Below are 13,715 nucleotides of genomic sequence, written 5' to 3' on the forward strand. Positions count from 1 at the left end.
AGCTAAAATTATGCAAAGGATTGTAAAACAAAACACAAAGTGTCTTGGCAAATTTCCAGTCTAAGCTAAAGTGACCAAGCATGGAGTTAGGTTTCAAGAAGTTGGCTGGACCTCCCTAGAACCTGTACGGGCAGACGAGGAGTTAGGTTTAGGATTTAGTTTCTGGAAATGCTTGCAGACCCTCTACATACAGCGGGGCCAACGAGAAAATGGGCATCAAGGAAGCGCCTATTTATTTCCCGCCACAAAGGATCTTCCGTTACAACGGACGGAGGCCTGAGATGCCCGGGTGGTACGACGCTGGGCCCCGAAAGCCAAGCTGCACCCCATTTGCGACTAGGAGGCTGGTCTCGCAGAAGCTGGCGCATGGACGCGGGGCCTCTGCTCCCGGGAGCCCGTCCTTCGTCCCAGGCACTCCGCTGCTGGGTCATCACCCCGAGCCCACCCGGCCCGGCGCTCCTCCTCGCCCACTCTGGACCCCCACGGTGGTTTCCACAGCTAGGTAGTAAAAAGGGTAACAGGGATCCTATCCAGACATGGGTCGGACCGAGGCGAGGGAGGTGGCCGGGCGCGCCTTTGAAGGCCTACTCGCGAGCTCCCGCCTCCCTCGCGGCGGTCACCCAGGGACAGAGGCGTGGCCCGAGTGGGTCGAGTCAGGACGTCGCGGGCCGCGTCAGAGGCGGCGCCGGCCGAACCCCGACGGGACGCAAGGGCGCGGGCGGAGGGGCGGCAAAATGGCGACGCGCCGGCGCGGGGCCGACGGTAGTGAGGGCCTCCCGGCATGCCGCGCGGCGCCCGGCTGTGGGCGGTGCGGGGGTCGGCGGCGGCCGGAAGCAGGCTGAGCCAGCCTCTCCGAGCGCTGCCTACGCTTCCGGGAACCTGGAGCCCGGCTCTAGAGTTTTCCGGTAGGCGGCGCGGTAAGAGTAAGAGGCTGCAGGCGCCGGGCCGGGCGGATCCCCTCTTCTCCCAATGTGAGCAGCGTCCTGAGCCCCAGTCAGGCGAAGGCTGCCCAGAGAGGTGGAGCCGCTGGCCGGGCCGGGAACATGAGGCAGTGTGTCCTCTTCCTGAGCAGCTTGGTTCCTTTCGTGCTGGCGCCGCGACCGCCGGACGAGCCGGGCTTCGGCTCCCCCCAGCGACTCGGTAAAGACCCTGCGGATCTGGCTTCGGCCGGCACCGGGTGCCTGGAGCGCGCAGCTTTCGGGGAAGAGCAGGGGAGCAGGATCTATCAGGTGTTTGGGGGCGGGGTATTGGACGACGGTGGCGCGACCCTAAGTTTGCAGCGTAGCAAGGGGGTGTGGCCCTCAGAGTTCAGGAAAGAATGGAGATGGGCTTGTCTCGGGGTGGGCAGGGATCCTGGAGGGAGCCTCCGGGAGTGACTGAGGGCCTGGGAGGGGTCTGCCCGCTGAGTTCGTGTTTGGGCGTGTGTTCCGGACAGAGGTGAGGCGGGCTGGTGGTGGCTCGTGTTCGGAGAGGGAGATGTGGTCCAGGTCCCTGCCCTTCTCGGGAGCAAATCTGTATTGTGTCCTTACCAAAGGCAGGGCTCTGGAGGAGGGTAGGAAGGCCCAAGGCTGCACGGCTCTTCCTGGCTGTCCAAGGAAGCGAACTAGGTTTTCTTCTGTAGGAGGTACTTAGGCGGTAATCTGGTTGGAAGGCGGTGCCTGGGGAACTCGTCTTGGAGTTGCTTTTTGCGAACATCTTAAGCGTGTTAGTTATTTCAATTGTAGCTTATGGAAGGTACTTATACTTGCCGGGCCAGCTCGTAATGCCGCTACTGTGAATGCCTTCCTTGCCATTTGAAACAAAAATTATCAGGGACGACCAATTTGGTCAGTTTTGAGGCCAGAAAGTAGAGGGTCATGTGGATTTTCTAAAGAGCTTGGATTTGAAGGATGGACTAACATTGAGAGATGTGAAATTTGGTGGGAGTTAGTTTGTGTAAACGTATAGTGACCCCTGTTAGGGCCCTTTATCTGTTAAAAGTTAGCGTGTAAGAGAGCTTGATGAATTAGTAACAAAGTATGAAACAGTATATTTTCCCAGCGTGAGAAGTTGTAGCCTCATTTTTCATGGTTGTTTTGGCCCCCAAATCTCACCATGAATCCATATAGTATAGTATCGTGCAGATTGAGACACTGTAGATTTTCTTTATGGCCAATAAAAATTTTGCATTAGTTTACCTGGCAGTTCTTTTTCCTTATTTAATGGACAAAAATTGTAATTGGCGGAGGGTATTAAAGGTGTTGTGTTCTCACCTGAACGACTGCTTTGTGGTTATCTCAAATTGCAATGGATTACAGGTGATTAGTTTAAAGAAAGGCCAGGGAGAACCTGGTAGGAAGTGCTGAGATGTGATAAGTTAATACAAATTGAAGGAAAATGGTGAGTTAGGGGTGGTGAGGATGGAGGAATAGGGTAAGGATCCACTTCGTAAGGATAAACGTTAATGAAAAGAATAAACATGTATTTTGAAATATTAAAGTTATATTTTTACCACTCTAACACAACTGTTTCACTTTTGTTATCATTCTCTTGTTCACAAGTGGAAAAATAAGTAGAATGAATCCTAGGAATGCACATAGTATAGAAGAAAACCTTACTTTCTAGGTCAATTCTCAGCAGCGTTCACAAATCGTAAGGGTTTTTTTTTCCTTTGACCGTGTGTTTTCATTTGCAGAGTGCAGACCACTGGTGCCAGAAAAATGCATAGACTTACCATTTATTCACTGCATGTTTGAAGAACACATACTGTATGCAAGTTTTTTATGTGAGGCATTGGAAATATAAAGATCAGACTACATTCATCTTCAAAAAGCTTTTGGTGTAGTAGAATAGAGACATCTAAACAGACAATTCTAGAACAATAGGAAGGAGAGTGAGAGAAGACATTATGGTGGGTATTATTTTCATCAGGGGACACTGAACCTATCCAGGGAAGGTTAGTAAAGGCTCCCTGAAGGAGGTGATGATATTGAGCCCAGGCTGTAAGGTTAAGTAGCTGAAGGGAGAAAATAAGGACAGTCCTGATGGAGGCACTTAGAGATTGTTAGAATTGAAATGAACCTTGGAGATCATGTCTAGTTTTTCAAATAAAGCGGCAGGTGAGATGAGTCTCTGAAAGGTGTAGTGACTTTTCAGGTTCATTCAATTAGTGATAAATATATGGCTTGAGGGTATTTTTTCTTTTGAAGAATGACTTTTTTGTGTGTTTGTTTGATAGCTTTGGATGTAGCTTGTTGCTTAACTCTACCATTTAGATTGAATTGGTCGAGGCCAATGAATAATTTCATAGTTAAAGAGCATGGTTTATTGTTTAATAGCCTTCTTATCCTATAAATGTTACCATAACCCCATAACTGCAGTTCTAAATATTGATTAGGGATTTGACAACATTTTCTGAAGAATAAAAATGTATACTAGAATCTGGCTTTTGGAGTACTCTACATGTCACCCAAAGTGCTTTCAGTTGAACTGTCATGAATTGCATAATTTAGGAAATTTACAAGTCATTTGAGCTTAGTCATAATGATATCTTCTGTTGAAGTTACAGCTGGGGTATATAAGTGTCACTGATTTCAAAAGAGTTTTCTCTGTGTTACTTTTAATAAAAGAATATAGTGGGTGGAAGGAAAAAAAATGTAGGTCACAGATGAGGGATGAAAATTTGCATCTGAAACATATATTTGAAATGTACCTTTGGTAATTGGCATGGGGATTCTCCACATTGCAGTGCTCATTTCTCATTATTGACGGCATCATTTTGCTCAATATTTTTACATCTGACTTAGTCTTTTGATGTTAATTTTGCTTACAGGCTGGATTCTTTTGAAACTAAAACACTTACCCACCCCACCTGCTTCAACAGAAATTTAACACAGTTCTCCTTTGTACTAGTCAGAGAGAGAAACTATTTCTAGAGTAGAACAAAGAGAAGAGTTAAGCAGAAAGCCATGGTGGGGAAACTGGAGAATTCCATTTGGCCTTCATGGGGTTTTCCAGAACATTAAGTGTAGGTGTCCTTCAAGGCCAAGTGTGGTTGAATTTTAGATCCTTCACCATTTTGTATTTGTGAGAGATGGTGAGTGTTTTCAGTTGGAAGTATACTTTGAGGGAAGTCAGAAAAAGATGGGTAGGGAGGGAGGGACAGGAAGAGGCTTCACAGAGGTTGGGAGGTGAAATGAAGTGCTTTTTCACATATCCCTTAACTTAGTCCTAAAATGAACCAAGGAGATGGGTATCTCCCTCCGCACATACCTCCTTTTCTTTTTTTCTCTCTTTTAATAAGAGTTGTAGGCTTTGACAAGTCTCATCTGTTGCCCTGGTTTCACTTACCATTTGACTGTTTAGGTAACTACCAAATATGTGTCTCTGACCTAGACCTGTTCTCTGAAGCTCCACTCTCATGTATCCACCTCAGTGTTCACAGGTGCCTCAAACATATGTCCAAAATTACTTACCTCTTTGATTAGAAGAATGTGTATAGGAGACAAGGTTTAATCTAGGAAAAGGCAGCAGCACTGGAAATTGTGGAAGTAATCTCATTGCTTAACCCGAATTTGCATCCATTGCAGGTGCAGAGCCTTATGGATCAATCCAGGGTTCTTTGGAGGTTCCCTTGGGCTGTGCTCACTTTCATTTTTGGCTCAGAGTTTCCATGTGACTGGTCTTGCTGGAGAGTCTTGGCCCAGGTTTAGTCCCAGCCCAGGTGAAGGGCTCTTGATAAGGAAGTATTTGAGGCAGCTCACCCTCCAGCTTCCCTAACTGGTATAAACCCATAAAATTAGGTTTTTAGTTCCCAGGTTCTGGGGTCCACTGCCTAGCAAACAGCACTGTTCTTTTCTTATCCCTTAGTCCCAAGGAGGGATTCACCCATGCTTAGGGCTTGTTGCAGAGTGACCCGACCAGGCCTCTCCCTTGTCCTGCGTATTTTGGGGAGTATTGAAGAGCAGTCAAGTCTCATGTGTCTTCTGCACAAGCAGAATAAACACTTGACAGCAGCCCTGGCTTTATCTTTTCCACTTCTGACACCAGAAGTGCGCGCATGACACTGTGTCATTTTGGGGGAACTCTTCATACTCTGTGCAGCAGAGCCGTGGAGAGTGGACAGAGTGCTACAGGGATTCTGCATGACAATTGCAAGTTGAATTCCAGGAAGATGCAACTTATTGCAAAAAAAAAAAGAGAAATTAAGTAAAAAGTTCACAAGTGTTCCCAGACTCTTCTAACACCTCATTATTTAAAAATCAGTTTTATCTTAAAAACTTGCCTTGGCTTGATGAATGAAGTAAGGGAATATTTTGTGTCGTTGTACCAAAAGTCAGTGGCCATACAAGCATATCATGGAGACAGAACAATTCAGGTATGAGAGAAGGGTAGAGTAAGAAGGTTTATCAGATCTATAGGCCACTCCATATCTGTATACAGAAAGCCGGTTTGTTGCAGGCCTGAAGGTCCAGCTTCCTCTTTTATTCTTTTTTTTTAAAGGGAACTTTATTTTACTTATTTATTTATTTTTGGCTGCATTGGGTCTTCGTTGCTGCATAGGCTTTCTCTCGCTGCGGCGAGCGGGGGCTACTCTTCGTTGTGGTGTGCGGGCTTCTCATTGCGGTGGCTTCTCTTGTTGCGGAGCACGGGCTCTAGGCTTGCGGGTTTCAGTAGTTGTGGCTCGCAGGCTCAGTAGCTGTGGTGCACAGGCTTAGTTGCTCCATGGCATGTGGGATCTTCCCGGACCAGGGCGCGAACCCGTGTCCCTTGCATTGGCAGGCAGATTCTTAACCACTGCGCCACCAGGGAAGCCCTCTGTTTATTCTTTGAGAACATAAAAAAAGGAACGAAGTATCAGCTGCATTTTAACCACTGATCTTGATTTTGAAAATCATAGAATAACAGATTTACTCTTTCCCTGCTTAAAATCATTACGTGATTTATCAGTGACATAACTGCAAACGTATGATGACTTAATGCAAAAAAGTTCTATGTAAATGAATAATTGCAAACTGTATATAAAGGAACAAGATACAGTGTAGAACTTCAGAATCTTTCAGCATCCACTTGTCCCCTTATATCAACCTGCTAAAAAAACCCCAAAATTCAACCGGGTAAATCTGAAGATCTAATTGGCTTTATTAGGCGATTTATGAATTGGGGCAGCATCCCTTCTAGCAACTAGAAGGGGCCTCTGAGGGTTTGTACCAAATGGAAGGTTTTTATAGGAGTAAGGGTGGGGCAAGGAATCTGTTAGCGAAAGAGAAGAAAAGGATTGTTTTTAGGCTAGGACATCATCTTTTTGGGGGGAAGGGAACTGGCAAGGATTTTATCATATGGATAACCTCTTCTTCCTCTGGGGGATGGAGGGGGCCCCTATGACAGATTACCTCATTAGTAGACAATTCCAAACTTGTTGGTTAAGATTACTTTTCTGGTGAAGGTCGAAACTACAGTTAGGTATTAAACCTAGGTTTGGTATCGTGGGCTTTAGCAAAAGTGGGCTTATGGTTTTTCTCTTCAACACATCCCTCCCCCAAACCTCCTCTTAGTTGTGTATTTTTTTAAATCTCAGTGAATGTGGTGCCACTGTCTACCCAGGTATCCAAGCCAGAAACCTGGGGGTCTTTTAGTGATCTCCACCTGGATTGCTCAGCAGCTTACTAGCTGATTTCCCAGACTGCAGTTTTGTCCTCCTCTAGCCCGTTCTGCACACTGCAGTTGTTGTTGAACCCAAGCTCATGTGCCTGACGCACAGTGAGGCCCAACAGATGGAAATGTCCGAGTTTGGAGCAGAAAAAGGTTTATTGATTGGGAGGGCACAGATGGAGAAGATGGGAGATGTAGGCTTGTCTCAGATCCATCTTCCTGGCTGGACATGGTTTTTAAAGGCAACGTTTGGGGTGAGGGTTGCAGGGAGCATGACTTTCTTCTGATTGGTTGGTGGTGAAGTAACAGGGTGGTTTTTCATGAGTCTTAATCATCAACTTTCTGGTTCCAACCAGTCTGGGTTCTGTGTGCTTGTGGTCAGCTTGTAGTCACTATCCTCCACTTGGGAGGAGGGGGCTGTCTTAGTTCCTGCAGAACAACTCAAAGATTTGTGTCAGCTTGTTCTGTATATCCCTGGAGGAGGAACTAGGACTCTCTATTGTTTCTTGACCGTTTTCCCTTTGTTTCAGCCTTCCATCACTTCTCTAATTAGTAATTGCTTGAATCTGCTCTTTGGAACTCGGGGAAGGTCTAAGAGACTAAAGCCTTTTCTACAAACCAGAAACAGGGGACAGAAGGGCTTTTGTAGGGACTTCCCTGGTGGACCAGTGGTTAAGAATCCGCCTTCCAATGCTGGGGACGCGGGTTTGAGCCCTGGTCCGGGAAGATCCCACATGCTGCAGAGCAGCTAAGCCCGTGCACCACAACTACTCAGCCTGCGCTCTAGAGCCCACGAGCCACAACTACTGAGCCTGTGAGCCACAACTACTGAAGCCCGTGTGCCTAGAGCTCGTGCTCCGCAGCAAGAGAAGCCACAGCAATGAGAAGCCCGCGCACCGCAATGAAGAGTAGCCCCTGCTCGCTGCAACTAGAGAAAGCCCATGCGCAGCAATGAATACCCAACGCAGCCAAAATAAATAAACTATTTTTAAAAAAAAAGTTTTTTTTATCTGGGAGGGCCCTGAAGGGTCCTGCTTGGTTTCAGTCCCGCCTTTTATGTGATACTCTTCAATCCTGAGGGCAACAGAGTCAGGTCAAGAAAGAGAATATAGCTTCAGATAGGCTAATCACAAACTTGGCAGGGGAACTTGGTTTTAGGGGCATTTGGTTTCACAGTCACGAGGAAATTTCTAATTTATAGCTGTTGCCCTTACCCAAAGTCAAAAATCCTTTATTTAGTTCCACGACCCTCCATGACCAGACCTTTGCCTGCCTCTGCAGCCTCACACCTCTTCATGTCCGCGGTGCCGTTCTGCACTCCAGCCTCACTGACTTGCTTTCAATTCTTTGAGTGTATTGTGTTCTGTATTTCTTGTGGACCTCAGCACAGGTATGCCGTCTACTTAGAACCCTGTCCTTTCTTTTCGTTCTCTTGGCTGCTTCCTCATCCTTTCGGTCTTAACTTCAGTGCTGTTTCCCTGGGAAAAGCATCCTTGGCTTGCCAGACAGGGGTCAAGCTCCTGCTGTGTTCTATAAATTCTTTCCATTTCCTCTCCCTTGGTTTGTGACATACTTTATAATGATTTTTTGTGTGATGCTCTTTCCCCCAAAGTCGCAGTATTGGAAATGTATCTCTCCTTCTCTCCATTAATATCCCTAGTGCTTGGAAGGTAGGAGGTTTTCAATAACTTTTTGTTGAATAAATGAATAGGTGGGATCTGGTGGAAAGGGGAAAATATGTGCAGAACGTGTTTGCAAGAAAGGAGGGATGGGAGTGGGGGTGGAAGAGATTAAAAAAGCAGTGAGTAAGGTTAGGGTCCCTAAGGAGGACCAGACAGAGGAGGCCCAGTGAGGGAAACTAACACGTGGCAGAGAAGAGCAGAGAGCTTTGGGGAGGGGATCCTAAATAATACAGTACTCTAGCCTGACCTTTTGAATAGTGTCGGTTTTCTAATATGTGTTTGTAGCAGCCGAAATGAGAAAAGCTCAGTTGTTTAGGATGATCGCTGGAGCAACTTGTAGGAAGCAAAGAAAGTGTTCTCATTGTAGAGCATGCTGGGCAGCCACTGTGGCGTTTCTAAACAGGAGAGTATGACCATACACTGAGCTGATAAGGAAGGTAGTTTTTGTAGCATTGTCTAGTATAAACTGTCATAAACTCTACTGTAAGAAGTTTAGTGGTTTATACTTAAGATTTTTGGATATGGATGGGGGGAAATATAAATTCTGTTGAAAAAGCTATAGAAAATTGGATTACCGATGGTTGGAATTTTGGAAGTAAAGTGCAGTGAAATATCGAGCATCTGAGAGGTTACCTGCAAGAGCAGGAGCTCAGGGTGTTGGACAAAGAGAGCGCATTTACCACACTGTTTGTAATGGCTCCCAGAAGTCCAATTTGAGACCTCTCCTTATTAAAAGGAGTAAATTACAATTGAAACATACTAAGTATTTTAAAGTGCTTTAGCAAGCTGCATTTAAAAAGTGCTTATTATAGAAAAATACCTAAAGATAACCAAAGATGTTACTATCTTGCTCTTATTTTTTTTCTAGCCCTATTTGTATACATAGTTAAGATCATGCAGTATGAACAGTTTTAAAATCTACCTTTGTTTATTTAATATTATAAGTGTTTCCTCATGTTCTTAAAACCTGTTGTTAACAGCATTTTAAATGATTGCAGGTTTTTTTTTTTTTTTTTTTTTTGGTCATTTGGAAATGCTATGACTTCTCTATTTGCCAGGTATTAATTTACTGCGTTTCCAGTTTTCTTAAAACTAATACAAGGCTGAACAGTGAACATCTTTGTGCTTAAAGGTCTTTTTCTTCACTTTATTTCCTGAGTTTAGCCTAGTTCAGTGGTTCTCAAACTGGAGTAGTGTGCATCCACATCACCTGGAAGGCATGTTAAACACAGATGGCTGGGCCCTGCACCTGGAATTTCCCATTGAGGGGGTCCGGGATGGGAAACAGGTTCCCAGGCGGTGACTGCTTATAGCGAGCACTCTTTGAGAACAGCTGGCCTCTATTGTTGACAGTGAAACTAAAGAATTGAGGTTAAGTTTCTCAGTGGGAGTGATTATGATCTTGAATGAAACTGAGTCTGTGTACCAGCCTGTATCAGGGAAGTCGAAGAGCTAAAGGATTGTATCAGCATTGAGAATTTGAGCAAACGAGTGCTGCTTTGTGCAAGGTTCTGTGCCAGGTGTTGTGAGGTAAGAATACTGTGATTTTAAAACAGCTCATTTTTGGCCATTTTACAGTCTATTTGTGAGATAAGACAAATACAACTAAAAAATGCCAGAAAAAAAGGTGTAAACAAAAAGCTTCAGAATTCAGAGGGAGGCATGGTCATGTTTGATTGACATGTCAAAATGTAGGAGGCCAAGAAGTGGAAGGTGCAGGAAGAGGTAGGCTCTTTTTAAGCACTTTCAAAAGTTGAAATCAATAAAGCTTGGGGTTTTCAGCCAGACAGGCCCCAGTTCAAATCCTAGTACTGTGCTTGTTAGCTTTGTGATACTATTCTCTCCGAGTCTGTTTCTTCATTTGTAAAATGGGGAAAATACCCCAAGGTGTTTGTGTAGATAACATAGAACACCTAGTATGGTGTCTTGTGGGAAACAAAACACTCAAAAATTGTTGAATAAATGATAAGCTTCTTGAAGATTTTTCATTGGTGCCTCGAAGCATTGTAATTAGCAAGGCCAAATCACCAGTAAACATCCATTGGCATAAAAGAGATTGATGCCTTCTGAAACAGCTTTCCTCTGGATTAAAATTAAAAGGAAATTTTTGTTAACAGAAAATGGGTGGTACCCAGCAAGTGTGAAATTTGCTACCACTTTAATCTTATCTTGAGTTAGAGCCTTGAGTGGACTTTGATTAAATTGCTTTAACCATATAGTAGTGTGTCTCTTCACATTTGCTTGAGTATTGTGTGACAGTGGGGCCTTTTTCCTTCTTTGACCACTCTGTATAAATTGGCCTTTCCCACTGCCTCTCTGCTGTCCTGTTTTCACACCATGGCACTGACGTGGATTTTCTTTTGCATTGTCCGTCTATCCCACTAAAATGAGTGCTGCTTTAGGCAAGGACTTGGCTGTGTTGAGTGCTGTATCTCAGTACTTAGACCAGGGCCTGGCACACAGCAGTGAATGAACAGATGAAAGAGCCAATTGAGGATATTCAGGGGAAGAGGACGGAGAAAAGTATTGGGTGGATTCTTTCTTTTAAAAATGGTTTTGTGAGCATATTTAACTGCAGTAGCAACACACTTGTATTTTAAGCTCCTGCTGCTATATTTTGAGGACCTTCTAAGTCCAGTGGAATGATTTTGAATACCATTGCTTCTCCAGTGATATTTGTTGAGAGAAAAGGAAAGCATCAGCTCAGATCTTTTTAGACAGTTTTTACAGAGACTTAAGTCTTTGACTTAAGTCAAAATTGTCTTCCAAAAATCCTCCTGATTGTGGGAGAGACAGCTGAGTTGCTGTTGATAAAAAGTGACTTATGGGGGTAGCATATACTCTATAGTGTTTACTCTTGCTCTATACCAAATAAAAACTTATTTGTGCTTGTTCTGTCTTTGGGGCAGTCCATCTTTGCTTTTCCTGGGTTCCAAGTCAGCCTGGTAAAATAATTAATGTTTTTCTTTTCCTAGGGATTGGTTTGGTCTTACCACTTATACTTCCTGCTGTCCAGTGGATTGATATTCTGCTGTGTCTGTTGAGGGCAACAATGATAGGGATATTACCACTTCTTTGCTCTCTAATTTGGAATATGTGGTTTTTCTATAAAAGATTTTCTGTAAAAGATTTACTTTCCCAGTTTGGTTTCCTCAGGCCATTAATACATTTGTTGCTCTTTGTTACTGTACATCAACTGATAAGGGATTGATGTAGCCCAAGTGGGCAGTGGGCAGGTCAAGTTGGCAGGCTTGATCTTAAAAATTCTATCTATACAAGCCAGAAATGCCTTGCATTTAGAAGTTAGTTCACTGCATACTGTGATACTCTCTGAGATAGCAAAATTATTAGCATCTAATATGAACATGGACTCATGTTCACATTTCCCTGATTGTCACAGATATCTTTCCACAACTGATTTGCTTGGCCTAGGATCCAAAATGGCTCACACATTGGCTTGCTTGCTGTATTCTTAAGTCCCTTCTGTCTCCACCCCTCCCGTCATTCTCATGCCATTTGTTTCCTGGAGAAATTGGGTCATTTGTTTTGCAGGAATGGAACATTTTAGGTGTGGCTGATTACTTCCTAAAGTTGTTATTTAATTTGGCAACCTCTAATCCCTTTTTGTCTTAAAAACTGGTGTGTGTGTGTGTGTGTGTATGTGTATGTGTGTTTGGTAAGAGTATTTTGTAGGTCGTGCTGGGGCATTACATCAGGAAGAGTTTGTTGTCTGACTCTCATTTTAATGATATTACAATTGATTAGTAGGTTTAGGTGTTAATAACCTTTTTACCTTTATTTCAGAAAAGCTTGATTCTTTGCTCTCAGACTACGATATCCTCTCTTTATCCAATATCCAACAGCACTCTGTAAGAAAAAGGGATCTACAGGCTTCAACACACTTAGAAACACTACTAATTTTTTCAGCCTTGAAAAGGTAATTTGAATTATTCATAGAATAATGTTGGGGCAATGAGGAACTTGGTGTGGTAAAAGCAGAAAAATTGGAGTGTCTAATTAAATCTTAGAAAGTTACATTTTAAAGATTTGTAATATAATTATAGTCTGTCATGATTCTTATAATAGTGTATTGCTTATTCTAAAATTCATATAATGACTATTTTTTAAAATGTAGATGTGTATTCCAAAGGAATTAATGATGGTATATTTATTTATTTTTTGGAATTCTAACAAAGAATTTTAATTAATTGAATGATTATAATACTTTTGTGCTACTTTAGAATTGTCCACCTTATACTAAGTACTGTCTTAATTTTATATACGAAGACACTGAGGTTTAGAGATAAAGGATTTGTTTAGGACTCCACAGCCTAGTGGTGAGCTGGGTCTCCTTCCACATTGAATTGCTCTTGTGTCATAGCACAAACTGATAGATGTGGTCTATTTGGGCATTAATTTTAATATCTCGTGTTTTGCAGATGTAAATGTGTTAGATAATAACAGGCCTCTTTCTAAAGTCTTTTTAGGGAGCTTTACTAATATCAAATAACAAACGTTGGGAGCATATAAATGGGCTTTTTCTTTACACATAGGGTAGGCCTTCTCCAACACATATATAAAAGTAATATATGCACCTGATTTAAAAAACAAACTACAGAGGGACTTCCCTGGTGGTCCAGTGGTTAAGACTCCACGCTTCCACTGCAGGAGGCACAGGTTTGATCCCTGGTCAGGGAACTAAGATCCCGCATGCTGTGTGGCGTGGCAGAAAAACAAAACAAAGCTATAGAGGGTGTGAGAAGTTTTTACTTCCCAGACCCAGCAAGTTTCCTGTATAAACTTCTAAAAGATTTTAATGCATATTTTTTGCATGTAGATCTATATATATGTAGGTGATATAGATAACATAGATTTATCTCAGCTGCATAAATGTTCCTATTGCGTAAAATTATGACAGTTTGTTGACTAGTACCATACAGATGGATACTGTTTAATCAAAGTGATTTTTTTTCCTGTAACAAACAGTGCTCCAGTGAATATCTTTATACATATACCCTATCTAGGTATTTTTATAGGATACATTCCTAAAAGGTGAATTACTGTACTGGATCAAGGGTATACATATTATAAATGTTTATTGATGTTGACATGTTTCCTCCTAAAGACATTAGACCAATTTATTCTTCTGGCAACAGTGTGTGAGTTTACCGCTTTCTTGTTATCCTTTTGCCAATACTAGGTTTTATCAGCCTTTGACTTTTCTTGCTCTGAAAGGGGATGGTACCTCACAAATGTTTTGATTTTAATTTTGTGTAAAATTGATCATCTTTTCATGTGTTTATAATTTATTTTTCTGTCTGCCTTTTTGTATCCATTTACCATTTTTCTATTGGGTTTATCCTTTGGGTTACTGAATTGTAGTAGTGCTTGGTATTAAGGAAA

General features: G+C 42.9%; 1 protein-coding gene across 1 annotated transcript in view; it reads left to right on the forward strand.

Moving 5' to 3' along the window:
- Window positions 1-867: 867 nt before the first annotated feature.
- Window positions 868-13,715, forward strand: part of ADAM17 (ADAM metallopeptidase domain 17) — a 52,024-nt gene continuing 39,176 nt past the window's right edge. The window contains exons 1-2 of the mRNA XM_004274897.4: window positions 868-1,140; window positions 12,117-12,249. Of these exons, the coding sequence (XP_004274945.1) occupies window positions 1,044-1,140; window positions 12,117-12,249 (230 nt within the window). The 5' untranslated portion in view covers window positions 868-1,043. The remainder of the gene's footprint in view (window positions 1,141-12,116; window positions 12,250-13,715) is intronic.

Source organism: Orcinus orca, chromosome 13 (assembly GCF_937001465.1).
Source record: "Orcinus orca chromosome 13, mOrcOrc1.1, whole genome shotgun sequence".
Classification (NCBI taxonomy): Eukaryota; Metazoa; Chordata; class Mammalia; order Artiodactyla; family Delphinidae; genus Orcinus; species Orcinus orca.